The sequence below is a fragment of the Acinonyx jubatus genome, chromosome E2 (assembly GCF_027475565.1).
Source record: "Acinonyx jubatus isolate Ajub_Pintada_27869175 chromosome E2, VMU_Ajub_asm_v1.0, whole genome shotgun sequence".
In the NCBI taxonomy this organism is placed as follows: Eukaryota; Metazoa; Chordata; class Mammalia; order Carnivora; family Felidae; genus Acinonyx; species Acinonyx jubatus.
In genome coordinates, this window is record NC_069396.1 from 55831772 (window position 1) to 55854290 (window position 22519).

The following is a 22519-nucleotide window of genomic DNA, read 5'->3' on the forward strand; positions in this document are numbered from 1 at the left end:
GGCGCCCCATCCTACGTGGACATTTTTATGACTTTTTTTTCTTTAATTCTTTGTCTCACCATTAACACTACCTTATTAATTTAGGGTCAGTTTCGGAGATACATTTCATTCCTGTGATTGGAACTAGTTCTATTTCTTTATGACCTTGTGATCTTTTGTTGAGATTGATGAATTTAAGAAAACAGCCTCGGGGTTCAGGATTATGAACTTGTTTGTACAGGAGAACACAAATAACCAATTTGTAATGTCTGAAGTTTTGTAATTTCCTAGTTTATGAAAGTATAGTTACTTCTTTAGAGCCCATGATGCCTTCCTCTGTTGTCCTCAGCTCTGGAGTCTCTCCAGTGTGTAAACAAAAGCTCACCTGTTGTCTGAGCAGCCATCACAGTGCATCCAGCGGGTGCCCTCATTCTCTCTGCTTCCACGTCCTTCATGACAGAAATAAGCCCCTCAGGCACCTGCAAAGAACCCAGATCACTGAACATAGAGGTCACTCCTGTGTTTGTCTCCTGATGAGAGGTAACTGTTTTCACACAGTGTTGGCAAGGAGTGTCAGGAACAGTGAGTAACTGTTGTGGACCAGTGTCACAAACTTTGTTTCTTTGATGTTTCTTTTCTTCATTTCTACTTGCCTGCATGGGCTGGGTTCTCCTAATTGCGTTCTGGAGCATTCACAAGGTAATTTAGTCCATTTTTGTCTCCATGGAGGAGCACCGTCCCGATGCTCCCTATTTCCCCACTGCTGATGTCCTGTGATGGGTATTAATTTTGCATATTAGCATTTAACATATATGCATGTGAAGATAGTGAGAGAACTGATCGTGTATCTTTTACTTGTGTCTTTCCATAACACCATAGGCCTATTGGCAAAGTCAGGTAAAGAATATTCTTTTTAAAGAGTGATGTAGGAACAAATGGAAGCTGTGGCTCTTAGTATTTACCCTCAGTGATGACTTGGATGAAGATGGAGGGTAGAGAAGGGCAGAAATGAAGTTACGATGGATATCGCCAAAGCGGGACAATTGCCCTTAATGGAACCCGTACTGCCAGAAGAGATCGAGTGTATAAAATACTTGGGGGGAAAACCCCACCTTAAGTCAGTTATATTTGAACCCAAAGACCAAAATCCATTTTTGTAAATTTTTAAAACTATTTTACTCATTTTTGAGAGATAGAGTGCAAGCAGGGGAGAAGTAGAGACAGAGAGATGGAGACACATAATCAGTAGCAGGCTCAAGGCTCTGAGCTGTCAGCACAGAGCCTGATATGGGGCTTGAACTCATGAAGCATGAGCTAGTGACGTGGGCTGAGGTCAGATATCCAACCTACTGAGCCATCCAGGTGCCCCTCCAAAATTCATTTTTAATCCTACATGATCTCTGGAAGGACTTTTGGAAATTCTGGAAAATAAACCAATGCATGCCAAAACTACTCATTGGAATTATTTCAGATATAAGATTGGATTAATCGTTCAGTGATTCACTGAAATACTTCTAAATTTAGACATTGAAAAAGGAAGATAAAAACTCGAAATGTGATTGTGTTGAGATGTCTTTTCAGAGGGTTCATTATTCTTCCACCAGGTATAATCCCTCTTTTTCCAAAGTCTCTAAATTTGATAAAAACCAGACAGTCTGTATGCAAACATCACTGTTCAATGTTATCACATAGTACCTAATATGGAACTAGTTTTTATGTGTGGTGAACTTCAGAAGGCCTTTAATGAGAACTCTATCTTCCATAATTACCAAGGTGTTTAGTATGGAATTACAACTTACCAATGTAAAGAATCTGGGAAGAAACATGAAGCAAGGGTCAAATCATCAATTTCAGAGAACTCCGTTTCCAGATATCCAGTATAAAAGTAATAAATGTGGGAATGTGTCTTATGAAACCTCAAATCCTATTGTACATCACTGTATCCTTACTGGAGAGAAGACTTAAAATGCAGCAACTCTAGTAAAGCTTTTAATTAGTCTTCAAAACTTGCTCAACAGCAGAGATTTCATAATGGAAAGAAACCTTACAAATATAACAATATGGCAAAGGTTTTCGGTACCACTGAAAACTTGTCAACATGAGGTGTGATATATACTGGGGAGAAGGCTGAAAAATGTTTTGGCAAAGGCTTTAGGCAGAACTTCAAACTTTGTGACCATCAGAGAGTGCATACTGAAAGAAATATTACCAATGTAAAAAAATTTGACAAAGCATTTAATCGTCATCAAAACCTTCAACATGAGATCGTCCTGAGGAGATACTTTACAGATGTCAAGAATGTTGACAACGTCTACCTAGAACTGAATTTATAAAACATCAGAAAAACTACACTGGATATAAACCCCAGAAATGTAATGAGTGATGAAAAATGTTTGCTTTCCATATATATTAAAAAAATTTCTTTATAAAGATAAAAAAAAATTACAGTTGTGAACAATTGGCAAGCTATGTAATGGAATGTGAAATCTAAATAAACTGAGAGAATTCTCAGCAGAAAGAAGTCAATACCACTTTTGAGACATGATTCTAAATCAGAGTATTTATTATAGAGAAAAATCCAAAATTAAAACACTCAGGTCGCTTATTTAGCCTTGAACAATGGAGGTGCTATGGGGTGCCAACCCCTCCACAAGTGAACATCTGCTTGTAACTTGTGAGCCCCCAAATTTAAAAACATAGGTACTTTCCCATGGAAATAGCCTATTGTTGACCAGAAGCCTCATCTAGAACATAGTCAATACCCCATTATTAATATGTGGTCTGTATTATAGGCAGTATTTTTATAATAAAGCAAGCATGAGGAAAGAACATTAAGGAAATCATAATGAAGAGAAAACACATTTACAGTATATATATAAATTTGTGTATAAGTGGACCCACACTATTAAAACCCATGTTCTTCAATGGTCAACTGTGTTTGTTAATATGCGTGAAAGAATCAAGGGAAGATGGATGTCTGTCTGGAGAGGAATAATTTTACTGTCTCCTTTTTCTTTTGACCATGATTGTGATTTGTGAGGGGGGGGTGTGTGTGGAAAATATTATAAGCTTGTGTGCATGCAAAAGGATTTGATTGTTTCTGTCTCTCAGACATACACGGCTGTTGTATGATGGGGAATTCTCTAATACCAGCTTTTCAATGGAAGATAAAGAACACTGTCATGTACAATGCATGAAGAAAGTCTACATTCACATGCTGTTTGTGGTTGACGTATAACTGTGATGTAAGTAACCATGAAGTGATCATTCAAGGCATCATTATTTGTATTAAAGTAAGATAGAGGAACATTCTGAATTTTAAATAGATATGACAGCTTTTTTGCAAGGAGATTATGGTGGCTGTTGATTTAAAATTTGCATGCATCTTCATAATAGCAATCGATAGAAGTCAAGAATATTAGGCAGTTGAAATAGAGATTTTCACATCGTAGGCAAGGATAGCTAACTCTTCCATAAAAGGGTGTAAAATTGTTATAAATCCACATTTATTCAATAATGAGCCTCAGTTTGAACAGAATGGAAAGCACAACTCATAGATCAGAGGAACAGAATGGTCCTTGAATGATTGAAAGGGGTGTTTTGACCAAGGATCATATAGTGGTTTTGCACTGGTTTGGTTAGAATGCATTTGAATTTAATATATTTTGAATAAGAACACTGAATGGATTTTAATGCGTTAACTCTGTGTTAATGAATGAACTGTTCCCCTACACCAACATTAGCCTGCCCCACCTTCATTAAGGTTGCAGGTAAACAGTAACAGAAAGTATAATCGACCATTGAACAACATGGGTTTGGACTATGTGGGTACATTTATAGTCAGGTTTGTTTATTGTACAGAAATATATTTTCTCTTCTGAGTTTCTTAACATTTTCCTTTCTTGAAATTCCTTTATTGTAGGAATGGCATATATAACACATATAACATAAAATATACATTTATTGATTGTTCTTGATCAAATTCCTTGTCAATAGTAGGCTATTAAAATGTAGTGTTGGGGAGTAAAAGTAATACACGGATTTTTAACAGCATGAGGGGCGGGCACACTGAAACTTCCCTACTTTGGCTAAGGAAACAGTAAGATCCAGAAGGCACAGAGAACTCCTGTCAAAATCAACAAAAGCAGGCCCACACCAACATATATTAGATTAAATTTACAAAATACGGTGATAAAGAAAAACTCTTCAAAGCAGGAAGACATCTTTCACTTATCAGGGAGAACCATAAGGTTACCTCGTGGTTTTTCAACAGAAACTTGGCAAGCCAGAAGGGAGTGGCATCATCTATTCCACGTGCTGACTGGGAAAAATAGGCAGCCAGGAATTCTCTATCCAGCAATGCTATCATTCAGAAGGGAAGGAGAGACAGAGTTTCCCAGACAAGCAAAATCTAAAGGAATTCCTCACCACTGAACTAGCCCTGCAGGAAATGTCAAAGGGGAATCTTTAAGTGCAAAGAAGACACCAAAAGTGACAAAGAAAAAGGATCCAGAAAGTATATAGAAACGAGAAAACAATTAATAAAATGGCAATAAATATGTATCAATAAATACTTTCAATGAAAATGTACTATACCTTCCAATCAAAACACATAGGGTCTCTGGATGGAATAAAGCACAAACAAAAACAACAAAAAATAAACCCCAGGCCCATCTATATGCTGCCTACAAGAGACTCCATGTAGACCTGAAGACACTTAAAGATAGAAAGTGAGGGTGGTAGAGAAACCTTTCTCACACAGATGAAGGTCCAAAGAAAGCCAGAGTAGCAATACTTAGGATGGACAAACCAGATATTTTATTCTTGTGTGGTAATTATCCTGCTTTGGTACCAGGGTAATGCTGGCCTCCTAGGGTTATTTTGAATGGGTTCCTTCTATTCTATTTTTAAGATTTTGATGAAGCGTGCCCTAAATTTGGTTTTCTTTTTAATGTTTGTTAGAATTGACCAATGAAGGCAAGAGGCTGTGGGCTTTCCTGTGCTGGGAGGTTTTTTATTCCAAATTCAACTTGTATATTTGTGATGGTCTAAGAAGATTCCTTATTTCTTGAGCCCAAGATTCATTTTTCAATCTTGGTAAATTGTGCGTTGTTTAAAATTACATTTTTTTCAATTTTGTCTAACTTGTTAGTATATAATTGTTGATAGTGATCTGTTATCACAGTATATATTTCTGTGGTTATCTGTTGTGAGGTTTCCGTTCCATTTCTCCATTTGGTGTTTGAGTTCTCTCTCATTTTTTCTTAGTTAATGTAGTTGAAGAATTTCCATTTCTGTTTGTTTTGAAAAACCTGGGCATTATTTTCCATGTTATTCTTTATTCTGGTCTCTTTTATTTGTAATTTTAATTTTTTGGTTTTATTTATTTATTTATTTATTTATTTATTTATTTATTTATTTTGAGACAGCGAGCATGCAAGCTGGGGCAAGGGGCAGAGTAAGAGAGACAGAATCTTAGACTCCTCACTGAGAGTGGAGCCCTACCTGGGACTTGATCCCACAACCCTGGGATCATGACCTGAGCTGAAATCAGGAGTTAGACGCTTAACGGACTGAGATACCCAGGTGCCCCAACTATTTTATTTATTTCTGATTTTTCCTTGGTATTTCCTTCTGCTCCTGTAGAACTGAATGTGGGGCTTGAACTTGCTAACCACAAGATCATGAACTGAGCCAGAGTCAGATGCTCAAACGACTGAACGACTCAGGCACCCCTGTTGTTGTTTTTAATATTTATTTGCTTTTGGAAAGGAGAGAATCCCAGGCAGGTCCTGCATGGACAGCATAGAGCCTGAGAATGGACTGGAGTGGAGTCACAAACCATGATATCATGAAAGCCAAAATCAAGAGTCTGATGCTAACCTACTGAGTCACTCAGGCGCTCCTTAAAGGCAAAGACCATTTTGTGTGTTTTAATAGGTCTATGTATGTCTGGTTCTTCAAAATCAGAGGCACAGTTGTTTTAACAATCATTTCTTGGGATGTGGAAAAGAGGAGAATGATCTTTCCTCTAAAATGTTGGGCAGGAGTTGCTTTCTGACCACAAGAGTACTGGTACAATTCTCAAGGCTGTAAGGGAGGGTGTCAAAATGCCATTGTGGTACATGCCTATGCTTTTGCTCTACTGTCCAAATGAACTTGAACAGTGTGCCAAAATGCACCTTTCTTTTCCCAGTTACCCAAAATCTGTATGGTGTGTTAAAGACCCCAGATTGATTGATAGGGAGATTCATACATAGATACATAGATGGATGGATGGATAGGTACATAGATGATAGATTTCTTCATGATGGAGTCCAGGTAAGTTTTATCTTTTTGAAATTCATAACCATTCTTTGGTATCGACTTCTTGCCATATAATTATCTATTGTGGGCCTATTTATTTCTATGGGATCAGTTGTACTGTGTCTGCCTTCACTTCATTACTTCTGATTTTAGTCAGCTTTCTCTGTCATTTTGATGATTAGCTATAGCTCTATTGATTTTGGGGGGGTTTCTGAACACCACCTTTTCCTATTGTTGATTTTTCCTATTTTTGGTACATATTTTTCATTTTTGTTTTAGTTATCCTTTCTTCTGCTAATTTTGAGCACATATGGTACATTTCCTGAGTTTCTGAGATGTAAGAGAATGATTTCTGCTACATCAAGATGTGCTACACAATTCTCTATTAAGCTATGTGGTCAGTTCCTTGTGTGCAAGATTATGTGTCCATGGAAGAATGAAGTCCTGGTGGTTTCTTTCAGCTATATTCCTGATGTTCTCTGATTGATTTTAAGGTTCTATATTAGAAGTTGTGAGTACATTTATCTGAGAGTAGTACCTGGAATGATTTTACTTTTGTTATTTGATCTCTTTCAGCTGTATTTTCACCTGGCACCCAGACATTCCTGCCAAAGTCATGCATTGAAGCTTTTTCCCAGAAAGTGTCAATGAGTAGATATAAACATAGTTCACCTGAGAATGTACACTTATTGACAGACTGGAACAAGGGTAGGGAGAGTGAAGGGCACCAAAGATATCTGGGAACTCTTTTTCCAGAGAACGATGATGAATGTAATAAATATGGGGAAGCCTTTTATCAAAGCGCCAACCTTATTCCACACAGGAGTATCCCTAAGGGAGAGAATCTTTATAAATACATTGAATGTGAGAAAATTCTTAACCAGTCTTCCAATGTTGTTGATCAGAGGGTTCATGTGGGAAGAAACCATTACAGATGTAATAATCCTGGGAACATGTTTAGTCATTCATCAAGACTAAGCACACATAAGACAACTGGTACTGGAGAGGAAAGTTATATAGGTAAAAAATTTGGAAAAGCCTTTGACCACCAACAAATACATACTGGACAGAAACCTTACAAATGTGAAGAATGTGGCAAGACCTTTAAATTCTGCTCAACCCTTACTCAACATAAGTTAACTCATATTGGAGAGAAACCTTTCCAATGTAAGGAATGTGGCCATGTCTTTAAACGGCTCTCAACCTTTACAGAACATCACAGAATTCATAGTGGAGTGAAACCTTACCAATGTAACAAATGTGGCAAAGCCTTTAACCGGCACTCATCTCTTACAAGACATCAAAGAATTCATACTCGAGAGACACCTCACAAGCGTAAGGAATGTGGTAAGGCCTTTATTCATTCACAACCGTCTGAACATCAAAAAATTCGTACTGAGGAGAAACCTTACAAATGCCAACAATGTGGCAAGTCCTTTAACAGGTCCTCAGACTTTATTCCACATCACAGAATTCATACTGGAGAGAAACCTTACCAATGCAAAGAATGTGGCAAGACCTTTAACTGGCCTGCATCCCTTAGGGTACATCACAGAATTCATACTGGAGAGAAACATTACAAATGTAAAGAGTGTGGCAAGGCCTTTACCCACCTCTCAAGCCTTACCAACCATCACAGAATTCATACTGGAGAGAAACTTTACCAATGTAATGAATGTGGCAAGGCCTTTAGGTACTTCTCAACCTTTACACAACATCGCGGAATTCATACTGGAGTGAAACCTTACAAATGTAAAGAATGTGGTAAAGCCTTTAACTGGCACTCAGCCCTTAAGACACATCAAAGAATTCATAGTGGAGAGAAACCTTACAAATGTCAAGAATGTGGCAAGGCCTTTTACCGCCAGGCACATCTTAATGTACATCACAGAATTCATAGTGGACAGAAACCTTATGAATGTAAAGAATGTGGCAAGGCTTTTAGCTACATCTCAAACTATACACAACATCACAGAATTCATATTGGAGTGAAACCTTACAAATGTCAAGAATGTGGCAAGGCCTTTTATCGCCAGGCATATCTTAATGTACATCACAGAATGCATAGTGGAGAGAAACCTCACAAATGTCAAGAATGTGGCAAGACCTTTAACCAGCATTCAACCCTTAGAGAACATCAAGGAATTCATACTGGACAGAAACCTTACCAATGTAAAGAATGCGGCAAAGCCTTTAACTGGCAATCAGCCCTTAAAAGACATCACAGAATTCATAGTGGAGAGAAACCTTACCAATGTAAAGAATGTGGCAAGACCTTTAGCCAGCACTCATCCCTTAGAGAACATCAAGGAATTCATACTGGACAGAAACCTTACCCATGTACAGAATGTGGCAAAGCCTTTAACTGGCCATCAGCCCTTAAGAGACATCACAGAATTCATAGAGGAGAGAAACCTTACCAATGTAAAGAATGTGGCAAGACCTTTAACCACCACTCATCCCGTAGCAGACATTACAAAACTCATACTGGAGAGAAACCTTACCAATATGAACAATGTGGGAAAACGTTTTATCACTGTTCAACCTTGACTTATTAACACAGAATTCATACTAGAGCAAAGCTTCTAAATGTTAAGATTGTGACAGAATTTTAAGGACTCCTCAACTCTTATTCCATATCAGATAATTCATACTGAAGAGTAATGATACCCATTGGGAATGTGGCAAGATATTAAAGCAATGCTTAAACCTGGATTCTTCATCAGAGAATATCTACTGGAGATGATTTTACCAACACAAAGAATTTGGCAAGCCTTTTAATCAGTACTCAAACCTCATTCAACATCACAGAATTCATACTCCAGAGAAAAATGATAACAAATGTGGTAAAAAAGTGTTTCAGACTGCTCAAGCCTTACTCATCATCACAGTTCCTATTGTGGAGAGATGTTACAAATGTAATGAATGTGGGAAACCTCTAGCTGGAACTCACAACTACCTCAACATCACAGTTATTATACAGGAGTGAAACTGGAAAATGTAAAGAGAGTGGCTGATCTTTAGCTGGAATTCAGTCATGACCCACTATCCCCAAATGCATACTCAGGGATAATGTATGAATAAGGAAAGTCTTTTTTGAATATACACTTTAGAAAACGAACCATACAGAGAGGAAAGTAACCTGAAAGATATAAATATTTAGTCATCTAATTACCTGAACATCAACTGTCAATAAACGTCACAGAATTCACACTAGAAAGGAGTACATTGGTCACTCTATTCAGACTTTATTCTCCACAAAAATACTTAACCATGTGGGATAAAACAAAGTTGAACACTTAGATAACGAATAGGCGGGTATGCCTGAAAATAGAGAAGGGGCGGTGTTTTGTATAGGAATAAGTAATTTCAAATGTGCTTTTGTTTTACCTTGGCCCTTTTTAAGATGTTGACTACAAGTATTAATGTATTTGTGCTCTGAAATCACTTCACAAAATTCATTGATTCCTAGTGGGTGTTGAAAGTATGTGGCTGATTCTTCCTGCATCAAAGATATCAGATGCCCTTCCCTCTTAGATGGGACTCCTGCATACCTGATTTTCCATGTAAGATGAAGGACAATATGATGTACAATCTATGAACAAACCTAACTGGAGAGGTCATTATGTTTCTAACACTGATGTAAGTTATTACGAAATGAGTGTTCAGAACATCATTCTTCAACATTTATTAAAACTAAAAACGTTTCTGAGTGTTATAAAAAAAGTGTTATAGTTATTGGTTTTGTGCAGTCCAGGCACATACTGAGACAACTTCTTACCCGCAATAGTTAGAACTAGAGAATACCAGTTGATGTGGTTGAAAGGAAGAAACCTTCAGAAACAGAGTAACTAACTCTTCCTTAACATGGCATAGGATTGTACATTGACATCTTTTAATTACCTCAGGTCTCAAAGAGTTTTAGTACGCAAAATTAAGGTGTTAACAAAATAGATTTTTACAAGATGTCTCCTTAAAGCCTCCTGGTAACCACAAAGCAAAACCTGTAGTAGATACACAAAACATAAAGAGAAAGGAATCAAAGTACACCACTCTAGAAAATCAACAAATCACAAAGAAAAAGACCAAATGGATAAGAAAGGGGGCAAGTAATTCTACAACAGCTAAACACATGGAAAACAATGACAAGAGTCACTCCATCCATACCTGTGTCAATACTTATTTTAAATATAAAGGGACTAAATTCTCCAACCAAAAGATACATTGGCTGAAAGGAAAGAAGTACACAAACTAAGGATACGTGCTGCCTTCAAGAGACTCACTTCAGCTGTAGGAACACACTCAGGCTGAAAGCTCAGGTGTGGAAAAAGATCTTCCATGCCAATGGAAAACAAAAGAATGTGGAGTAGCCATGCTTACATCAGACAAAACAGACTTTAAGCCCAAGACTGTAAGAAGTCACAGTGCATGTCCTTACAAAATAGAGGGGTCACCTCATGCAGCGTTTTTAGTTATGTGGTGTTTGGCAGAATGGCAATAAGGTGTTCACCCATTTTTCTTGGGGGAGGGGGGGAGGGACACCAACAAGAGTGTGTTCATGTAACTCATATAGTGTTTAACACTTTGAAAACCCACACATTTTCCCACTACTCTTGGTGGTGTTTGTGTAGGTACCTGAACTGTAGGTTGTGTAATGTTTATGAACATCTGTATCTTAGGAGTCTCCTAAATGGCTAGTTGATACTCAAAATCCTATTCCTGAGATTTAATGGTTTGGGGGGGAAAAAGAACCCTGAATGACACTTTGAGAAACACCTATTGCTTCCAGGTTTTGATGAGTGTGGGGAAAATAACTGTTGCAATGAAAATCTGGGAATTTTACTGTAACAAGTGGCCAATGGTTTCTCAAAACCAACTTGTAGAGGCTAATAAATCTTTTCCACAGTATTCCATTTGCTAACTTCTTGCTGTAATACACTGCATTTTTTTCCTCTCATGTCAATGAATTTACATTGTTATCTGATGTTTTAAGCCCTCAAATAAGTTATTGGTCCTTTCAGGCAGGTTACCACAATATCACTCTAAAATTCCTAACATTCATCTCTGAGGATTTTTTCTTTGTATGAAATTGCCAATCATCACTTTTTATGGATCACCTTTGCAATACTTGTGATAGTGGATTTATTTCATGTTGGGTTCTTTCTGAAATGATAGACGAAAACCTGAGATTCTACTTTGCTCACACTTTGTAGAACTGCAGTACTTGTTACTAAAGGTTTTATACATTATATATGTATTCACCAAATAGAAAACATGAATCCTTTCATGAATCCTTTCATCCTCGCATGTATTTAGAATTTGTCCGTGTTACATTAAACCAATAGATTTGTATATTCATGTAGTGTCTGCATTGACAAGACATTTAATTGTGTTTATTGCCTGAGCTACTTAATAATCTTTTTGTGCATCAGATAGTTGTGTTGATGTGGTCAAAGTTTGATACATTAGAGTTATTTATTTTAAAAAACTAGTTTTGTTTGTTAAATATAGATGTATATATATAAGGTGATATATATATCTTTTATAGTTTTTTTAAGCAATATAACAAGCTTTCCCTAAAAAAAGAATAAATAGAGGGGCACTTGGGTGGCTTAGTCAGGTAAGCTGCCTACTTCTGCTCAGGTCATGATCTCGTGGTCTGTGAGTTCGAGCCCCACATCGGGTTCTGTGCTGACAGCTCAGAGCCTGAAGCCTGCTGCAGATTCTGTGTCTCCCTGTCTCTCAGACCCTACCCACTCAACCTTTGTCTCTCTTGTTCTCAAAAATAAACATAAAAAAATTTTTTTAAGAAAAGACATAATAGAAAATAAAAGTCAATTCAACAGAAGGATAGAACTTTGGTAAATATTTGTCCGCCCCACATAAAAGCACCTAAATATAAAGCAACTATTAACAGACAAGAATAGAGAAAAAGACAAGATATATTAGCAGGGGACTTCAATAGTGAACCTTTCCATAATGAGTAGATTGTCCAGACAGAAAATCAATAATATCAGACTTCAATGCCATTAAGTAGGTGTCTTACAACATTCCATCCAACAAGTGAAAGAAACACGTTCTTCTCATGTACATATGGAACATTCTCTAGTATATGTTATATGCTGGGTCACAAAATCAATCTTAATAAATTTAAGATTGAAATCCTATGAAGCAGGGTGACTGGGTGGCTCAAAAGTGTCCAACTCTTGACTTTGGCTCTGGTCACAATCTCACAGTTCTTAGGTTTAAGTCCCCCATCAGACTCCACAATCACAGTGTGGAGCTTGCTTGGGATTCTCTCTCCCTCCCTCCCTTTCTGTCCCTCCCCTGCTCGTATGCTCACTCTTGTGCTGTTTATCTCCAAAGGAACAAAATTTAAAAAAAAAATCATGAAGTATCTTTTTCAAACACAATGACATAAAACCAGAAGCCAATTAGAAGTACAAAACAAAAATCTCAAGTGTGTAAAAACTCAACAAAATGTAACATTCATAAAAGCCAAGACTTGAAAAACATTTGTGGCCCCATCAGAAAAGTAGATAATGTGGTGCATATATAAGGTATATGCTGGCTTTAATTCACAATACTGTATTGCCTATTTGAAAGATGCTAAAGGGAGTAGCTCCTAAAACTTATCACACCCAAGAAATTTCTGTGAGGTGATGGATGTTAACTAGATTTATGGTAAATACTTTGCAATATATACATGTATCAAATCGTTAAGTGACACACTATATTAGACTAAGGTGTACAACTTCTCTCTGAATAAAAGTAGGAAAAAAAACTTAAGCAGACTAGTGGTTGTGCATACATAAGGATAAGGGAATGAGGGTGGTGACCCAGAATATATTTGCCTCATGAAACCTTGACTTTTAACCTCACAAGACCCTGAACAGAAAGTAAAGCCAAGTCCACTGAAATTCCACACTTATTAACAACACAATTGTGTGAACATTTGCCCATAAAATCATGATGACTGGTTATGGTAGTGATAGAAAACAACTACATTAGGCATATCATGAATTATAATATGAAAATTATAAAGTATATGCTTATAAAATATTTAAATAAAAAGTAGCAGTAATTCCTGTCAACCAAAAATAGCTAGACCTTCAGAGATAACTATTTTTCAAGTAGAGGTGGATCCTCCCTCTTATGCAAATTCAGAGTGTATGTGAAATTGCACTTGAAATTGAGTAACACACAGGTGCTAAAATACCTTGTGCTTGGTTCAATGTTTATATAAATATTGTCACATCAAACTTAATCTCAACTTGCTTTTCTTAATGCTACACGAGGGTGGTATTTTCACACCAGTAGAAATCGATTTCACAAAAACAGAAATGCATCATATACCATGGTAATTGTAAAGAAAACATCCTTTTTCCAACAGTTTCTTGTTTATGTGCTTACATAGTTGAATGACTATCAACATCTCTTCTAGTGAAAGGCTGGCCAATACAGCCCTCCCAAATATGGCTGCGAATCCTCCTGCTTCACCCTGGCCTCACCTGAGAATCACCTGGAGCTTGTAGTTAAAGCAGCACCGATGCTCTCACCCTGACCAATAGACAGACTCTGGCAGGGGGCACAGGTGATGCTGGTTCTTAAAACTAGCCAAGGGATGTTTATTGTAAACCCAGGCTGATAAGCACTTCTGTGCTTCCAAGTTTTCATGTGCATATAAATTGTTTGTTGTCCCAGGTCCCACAGAAGAAAAACCTGTCAACCTTGCCTGGTTCCACTACAGTAAAGGAAAATGATGACATTAGAAATCCTGCAGGTTTCTGGGGCGCCTGGGTGTCTCACTCGATCAAGTGTCCGACTTTGGGTTAGGTCATGATCTCACGGTCTGTGAGTCTGAGCCCCATGTCGGACTCTGTGCTGACAGCTCAGAGCCTGGAGCCTGTTTCAGATTTTGTGTCTCCCTCTCTCTCTCTGACCCTCCCCCATTCATGCTCTGTCTCTCTCTGTCTCAAAAATAAACATTAAAAAAAAAAAAAAAAAAAAGAAAAGAAATCCTGCAGGTTTCCAGTGAAAATCTGGACCAGGGAAGATCATTTCCACTCTCAATACACAGCTGTCATTTTCCATGGTTCAATATTTATATTCAAAAACAGTGAAAACAGCAGGGAAACATAAGTTGTGGGCTATGCACTCCATGAAAAATGAAATCCAAACTACACTATTCACCAAAGTCTAAAGTCATTCTATAGCCCTTAAACTGTATGGTTCACTGTTATTAATGCTTTATTGTAAAGATTTTAACCCTTATGATTTTATGCACTTGGACAAATCTGATCACTTTTCACTGATGTTAACAGTGATGATCTTTTTTTAGATGTTAACAGTGATCTTTTTTTTTTTTTGAATGTTTATTTTTGAGAGAGAAAGAGCAAGTAGAAGCTGGAGAGGGGTGGAAAGACTAGGAGATAGAGGATCTGAAGCAGGCTCCATGCTCAGTGCAGAGCCTGATGAGGAGCTTATACTCACAAACCACGAGATCATGACCTGAGCCGAAGTCGAACGCTTAGCCAACTGAACCATTCAGGCACCACCATGGGATAATATTTTTATTGAAGAGGACAACCATAAATATTCCCCCAGATGTTTATTCTCCAAGTAGTTTCCAAAACATGGCCCTTAGGCATCACCTGAGAACGTGTGAGAAAGGAAAATTGGGGAGTTACAACCCAGAAGTATTGAAATGGTAACATGGGAAGAGACCTAGAAATCTGATATTTTATAAGTGGTTCAGGTAAATCTGATTCAAAATAAATTTGACAGTCTCTGCAGTAACTAAATCAGAGGTCATCCCTGAGTTATACACATTAAAGGTCACTGTTAGGGGTGCCTGGGTGCCTCCATCGGTTGGGCATCCGACTTTGGTTCAGTCATGATCTGACAGTCCGTGCGTTTGAGCCACACTTCGGGCTCTGTGCTGTCAGTTCAGAGCCAGGAGCCTCCTTTGGACTCTGTGTCTCCCTCTCTCTATCTGCCCCTCTGCCACTCATGCTCTGTCTCTCTCTCTATCAAAAAATGAATAAACGTTAAAATTTAAAGTCACTCTTAGAAGCCTTCTGTGTTTGTGGTGATGTTAGTGGTGTGACACACACACACACAGACACACACACAACATACACATTTGCTTTATTCATAAATAAGTCTGACTCTAACATAGTCTGGTTCAGTTTTCACATCTTCCATGTCCATGTTCCTCATTGAGCATGCTGGAATCACCCAAAAATACACTAGTCCTCAGATTCTTTCATCAAATAATACAAATTTACATGAATTGGAATTTATTCAAATATTTCATCAAGTAAGATATGAAACACATATGGCCACACATTAATAGATGTTATATTTTATAATGGAGTTGAATATGGCAACATTCTTACTCTGAATCTGCATTTCATGACTTTTCCTATAACACAATAAATAATTACACTCTTAATTAGTTGTTTGTACTCAGGTATAGAGAATTAGCACCCCATTTGCATACATGATAAATTCTTGTGAATCTGGGTAGGCATACTCTAAATTTCAGGGGATTTTTCATGACCTCTGATTCCAGTGTAAGGCATGATGTCCTTAGTGTCAGGTGCCTTGAAGCACTTCAGGTTACACTGCCCATTCCCAACCATGTCACATATCCACCTGTGTTACAGATACGTTCGTAGTTAGAGTTGTGGTTTGCCAACGTTCAGGTCCATGAGATGAAGAGAGAGGGGCCTTGAAAAGGATGGCCTTCCCTGAATGAAACAGGAGTGGTTGCGAAATAAATTCTCGAAGTCCCATCTGATTTATACTCCCTCCTTGCTGCATGGAACACAGTCTGATAGCTGATGGCGGGGCACGCATCTGTGGCCATGAGAGAGCAACTGTGAACACATGGCTGCAGGTAGACAATAACACAGGGAAGAAACGGAGAAGCCAGAGTGCACCATAGGGTATATGAGCCATTTCATCCGACACAGGCATCTATATACTCACTGTATACATACTAGAAAATATACATCTTCCTTTCTACCAAGTACACATTGGCCTTTTCATGGTATAGCAGAACACAAAACAACAGCTACCCCAAAATGCATCGTTATCATCACTTGTTCCAGTGTTAAATGTGAGCACAGCCTGGTTCCTAACTTCATGGTGTCAGTCTCTATAATGGACAGACATCCTCTTTCTGCTCCCCACCAGATGGGGGAAAAAATGCTACGTGAGCTGTGCATAAAGAGGGGCATCTAGCCTTAAAACTAGGTGGACTGTATGAGGCAGAAATACTCACTGCCTATGACTGGTGAACTGCTCCTCAACTAATCAGTACTTTGCACAATCCTCAGAGTAGAACACGTCATGGAGCTCAAGCAGGACTGAGTTTTCTGCCAGCTGTGGATCAGCTTCAGTGGAATGTCATCCAACTACAATGGCTCAGACTGACATGGGGCTGGTGACACATATAATAGTTGTTATACCTTTAAGATGTTTTAAGTAATCTCTAAGGGAACCACAATGAAAATACCTACTGATAATACATTCACCAATAAATAGATGATGTAATGGATTCTATTATTCTAACAATTCCCGTAGACATAATACAACATTCACTGACCACTAACCAAGGGAAGAAATACCCAAGGTGAGTCACAAAGGACGCATGGGTAATATTTCTACAGACAAACACATAGATACTTTTAATGGCAAAGGGAACAAAACCAATTCATATTTGAGTTACACTCACATTGTCCAAAAATGTAACGAGTTGAAAATTGTCACTCTATAACAAAACATACAGGTAAAAACAAAACCACACCTAAATAATGCTGTGGAAATTTCTATACAAAAGGAAGCATATTATTATGGAATTGCAAACCAGAATAAGAGAAAATATAACCCAAAAAATTCTACATAAGAAAGATGAATTATTTAAAGGACACCTACTATAATTTTATTTTAAAGTTTACTGATTTTGAAAGAGACAGAGCACAAGGAGGGGAGGATCAGGGAGAGAAGGAGACAGAGAGAATCCCAACCATGAGATCATGACCTGAGTTGAAATCAGGAGTTGGATGGTGAAGCAATTGAGACACCCACGTGACCCTGGGTATGTATAATTTTAAAGTGTGACTGTGTACCCATGAAGAAAGGAACATTTTGAATTATTGGCATGTGTTCATGGACAATAAAGGTGTAAAGAATATTCATTAAAATCTCCCATGGAAAGCTCTCATGAAAACTTTTATGAATTAAGCACTTAAAAGACCTTAAATGAATTATGTTAATAGTTCCGTCCTATTCCACAGAATTTAAGGGTATCACCCATCCTTTAGAATCCAGCAAACAAAAAGTTTTCATTTCATTATTTTTAAGTTTGTATTAAAAGTGTATTTTGAGAGAGAGAGAGATAGAAAGCGGCAGAGGGGCAGAGAGAAAGGGAGGGAATCCCCAGCAGCCTCCACTCTGTCACTGCAGAGCCAGGCATGGGGCTTCAACTCACAAATCATGAGATGGCGACCTGAGCTGAAATCAAGAGTCTGATGCTCAATCCCCTAAGCATTTCATTTCTTAATAAACAAATACCATCAAAGTTGTAAAATGTGCCAACAATGACTATATATCAAAAAAACTAAAACAAAAACTGAGAGATGAAATTCAGATACACTCTGAGTGAAGTATAAAAACTAATGATTCATTTGTCCTTAAGTTGAAGCTCTCTGATTTTAGTTTTGTGTATCAGAAATTTTAACTGTATTCATCTGACAGTCGTGGATTGATTTTACTTTTATTCATTACCTTTCAGCTGTATCTTCAAATGGCACCCAGAGCCTTCTCCCAAAGATGTGCATAGATACTTCTTTCCAAAGACTGTCAGTAGGTAGATATAAACATAGTGACCTTGAGAAAGTATGCTTAATGAGAGACTGGAACAGTGTTGGGGACGGTGAAGGGCATCAAAGCTATCATGAAGGACATATCCAAAGGGAGACAATTACCCATAATAAGAGTCTCACTGCACAAAATGGTGAAGGGTATAAACATTTTAGAACCCCCCTTTCTAACTACACTACTGCAAAGCGGTGTGTTCCTATAAGTAAAGGCTCAAATCAAAGGGTCAAACGTACATATTTGCAGAAAAAAATTTGGAAAATCTGGAAGGTGACCTAGTCTATGCTGAAAATATTATTTGTACCATTTTGACAATAGGATTGCATTCACCTTTCAATCAAATATTTCTGAAAATCAGAGATTTAAAAACGAAAAAAAGTGGTAGGTGGTATCCCGTTGAGGGGTCTTCACTGAGCAGTCAACCTTACAACAAAACCACAACACTTTCAATGAAAACAGGATTGCTCAATGCAGTCAGTCTGAGAAAATATTTAAGCAGCGTTCAAACGTTAATAAACATCTGAGGACTCATCTTCCAGAGAACCATTATGACTGTAATAAATGTAGGGAAGTGTTTTATCAAAGCTCCAACCTTAGTATACAGAAGAGTATATATTTAGGAGAGAATCCTTACAAATATGACGAATGTGGGAAAATTCCTAACCCATCCTCCAATGATGGTGATCATCAGAGGATTCATGTGGGAAAAAAAAAAAAACCCATACACATGTCATGAACCTGGGAACATGCTTAGTCAATCATCAAGACTGAAAATAGATAAGACAACCTACACTGGACAGAAAGGTCACATTTGTAACAATTTTATGAGGAGCCACTCATTCGTGTACAGGCTGGTCTACCTTGAAGCCATTGTATTGATTGTACTAGGCTACCATAAAGCAATTAGATTGTTGCGTATTCATTATCAGTGCATGAATCATGATACCTCTCAATAAATATGAATTTCTGGGGCGCTTTGGTGGCCCAGTCAGTTAAGTGTCTGACTTCGGCTCAGGTCATGGTTTCATGGTTTGGAGGGTTGGATCCATGTGTTGGGCTGGGTGCTGACAGCTCAGAGCCTGGAATCTGCTTCAGATTCCATGTCTCCCTCTCTCTCTGTGCCTCCCCTGCTCATGCTCTGTGCCTCTCTCTCAGAAATAAATATACATTAAAAAATATATATTGCATTTGGAAAACTACCTGGCAGTGACTTAGGGAAATAAACTTTCCTCCTGAAGGACAGCAGCTCATCAAGTCTAATTATGTCTCTTTGCCAGAAGGATTATTTGAAACAGACCAAGGAAAAGCTCTGAAACCCAGGACAGGTTTCCTTTGTAACAGACGTTTGCATGTATCAGGGTAAGTTCCATTTGGAAGGGTGTCTCCCTCTGTGTAGCAGAAAGAGGGAGAATGTGTAAATCTCCACAAACTCTGGTCAGTGGAGAAGGCATGGATTTTAATCTGGACAACATCCCTAGCCTGGGTGACTGTGCTTTGCTGATCTTCTCCCCAAATGCTTCCCAGTAGGATCACCTGTGGAGTTTCAAGAAGGATCATTGCTGCTGCCCTCCCCCTCACATTCCCTCAACTGGGTGGGTGGAAACCACAGTGTGGTTTCAGGGAAGTGCTCCAGGGGATTCAGGTGCAGGATTTTTGACCTCAACACCAGGGATTCCTGGTCTCCCCGCTTCAAAGAAAGAAGAGGTGGACACAAAATGAGCCACAGGCAGAGGTGAGTAGTGTCTAAGAGAGGGAGAGTGGTAGGAAAGCTCGCTGTACACAGAGGGGTGTCGGAGGGTGAAAACCCGAGACGATAGGCAAGGATCTTTGTTTTGTGAGGATTGGGTCTCTCCCGCCTTCCCTTTCCCCTATTTCCTTTTCACCACCTACTCGTATTGGCTTGCTAACTCTAGGTGTTGGGTTTTCCACTCCTGATTGTCTCATTCCCATTGTACTCAGGATGGTGAGGCCCCACAGTTCCTTGTGGGTCATACGTTTTATGGTCTACCACTAAGTTGGGTCGTCTGTCAAATTCCTGAGGGAACCTGAAGGGAAGTCGGTGATATGTGTTACATCTTTAAGAGGAACCTTACACCTGAGGGGGTTTGCTGTGGTCAGACACTCCCAGCATTGTTCCAGTGTTTTGGAAAAAAAGTGTTTTTCCCCACCCAGGGACCTCAGGTCCTAATCTTTCCCTTTCTGCCTTCTGAATTCTATCTTTTCCTATTATAATTCTTTTTTTTTTTTTTTTTTTTTGTTTATTTTCGAGAGAGACAGAGACAGAATGCGAGTGGGTTGGGGCAGGGAGAGAGGGAGGCACAGAATCTGAGGCAGGCTTCAGGCGCTGAGCTGTAAGCACAGCGGCCGACATGGGGCTCGAACGCACAGACCGTGAGATCATGACCTGAGCTGAGGTAGGACCCTGGACCTACTGAGCCACACAGGTGCCCCTCCTATTATAATTCTAAGTGAGGCCCAGGGTGGAGAAGGAAGGCTTCCCAATAATTTATGAGAGTTGAGTGCAGGCTTTTCCTCAAGGGGAGGTAATAGGGTCTCCTGTACAGGAGTTGGGGAGTGTCAGGTCTGCGTAGGAACATTTTTCTATGCTCAAGCAGAATTTGTGGGCTCCTGGGGGAGGGGAGGGCCCCTGAAAGCAGAGAAGGGAAACTCAGTGATTGGTCTCCAAGTGGGAGCTGACGGTTTCTGAATAGCTCCTGACACAAAGGACTAGGAACTTGGGCCTTTTTTGCATTTCAAAGCCCTGCCTGCAGGCGATCAGGTTACAGGAAGTGAAGAGGCAGTGTGGTGTCTTTACCGACATTTTCTCCTACTTGTGCTGTGTTTTCTCCACAAAGATCTGAGAAAGAAATCTTGAAGAGGAGGTGAAAGAAAAAATGGCCAGTTCTCAGGTAAGCCTTGCGCCCCAGGCCGGAGGGCCTGTGATCTTTTTCTCCTGAATTCCGGGCGTGTAGAAATTGCAGGGCACCTGGGTGTCTCAGCCATTTGAGCATCAGACTCTTGATTTGGGCTCAGGTCATGATCCCAGGGACCTGTGATCCAGCCCTGAGTCGGGGTTCCTTCTGAGTTTCGAGCCTACTTAAGATTTCCTCTCTGTCCCTGTGTCCCTGTCTTCCATTTACATTGATCCTCTCTCTCTAAGAGAAAAAAAAAAAAAAAAAAAGGCAATGATTTTTTTTTTTTTTTTTTTTTTTTTTTTTTTAGTTCTGATGGTTCTACTTTAAGTTTTCACCTACGTTTTAAGCTTCTCAGAAATGATATTCTAGGGGCGCCTGGGTGGCTCAGTCGGTTAAGCGTCCGACTTCAGCTCAGGGCATGATCTCGCAGTCCGTGAGTTTGAGCCCCGCGTCGGGCTCTGTGCTGACTCCTCAGAGCCTGGATCCTGTTTCAGATTCTGTGTCTCCCTCTCTCTCTGACCCTCCCCCGTTCATGCTCTGTCTCTCTCTGTCTCAAAAATAAATAAAAGTTAAAAAAAAAATGATATTCTAGGTTATGTCTTTAGAACACTCCTCCCCTATATCCCAGAGACTTTGCTCCCTTCTCTCCAACCTGGTTTCCAGTAGGACATCAACAGTTGTCACTTTGAATTAAATTCCTGCAAGTAATGAAAATATTCCCTTTGTGACATATCCAGAGAGGAGAGTGTTGAGTCCAGGTTTCCTGTTGCTGATGGGGTCTGGTCCTGGGACAGCACTCAAGGAAAACCGTTCCCATTTAGGTCTGATCTGGATGGTTTCTCTGCTCTGGGTAGAGTACGATTATGAAAATGCAAAATACATCAGATAGATATGAGGCACAGAATAATCTGGAATGTTCCTGGTCATTAGGATGTGGAAAACATACTGTAAAATAGTCTAGATATTACAGGACATGGAGACTATATGTGACTGAAGGCTGTATAAATCCATTGTACCTTCAAAATTGTTTATATTCTGATTTACTGTTTGGGGTCACAAGAACACACGGTGATCCTGTGTCCTGAGGTGTGCCTTAGGCACTGATAACAATTTGTTTCCTTCCAGCCATTATTACCTTCTTTTACTTGACTTTGTGCTCTGTGACAGATTTCCTCCCTATAACATTCATATTATTCCTTCTTATCAGTTGTAATGATTTTAGGCAGATTCCCTGAGTGACTTCCAGACACCATCATATTTAATTTTTTTTTTAATGTTTATATATTTTTGAGAGAGACAGAGACAGAATGTGAGTGGGCAAGGGGCAGAGAGAGAGGAAGACACAGAACCTGAAGCAGGCTCCAGGCCCTGAGCCATCAGCACAGAGCCCAATGTGGGGCTCGAACTCACAGAGTTGTGAGATCATGCCC

General features: G+C 39.0%; 1 protein-coding gene across 1 annotated transcript; it reads left to right on the forward strand.

Annotated features, from left to right (window-relative positions):
• The first annotated feature begins 2564 nt into the window (after nt 1-2564).
• Nucleotides 2565-10146, forward strand: LOC128310977 (zinc finger protein 345-like). Its single transcript, XM_053210639.1, has one exon. The coding sequence runs from the start codon at nt 6933-6935 to the stop codon at nt 8841-8843; it is 1911 nt and encodes a 636-aa protein (XP_053066614.1). The 5' UTR covers nt 2565-6932; the 3' UTR covers nt 8844-10146.
• Nucleotides 10147-22519: the final 12373 nt, after the last annotated feature.

Coding starts and splice junctions, on each gene's coding strand:
- LOC128310977 (XM_053210639.1), top strand. CDS start 6,933: ATGAGTAGATATAAACATAGTTCACCTGAGAATGTACACTTATTGACA.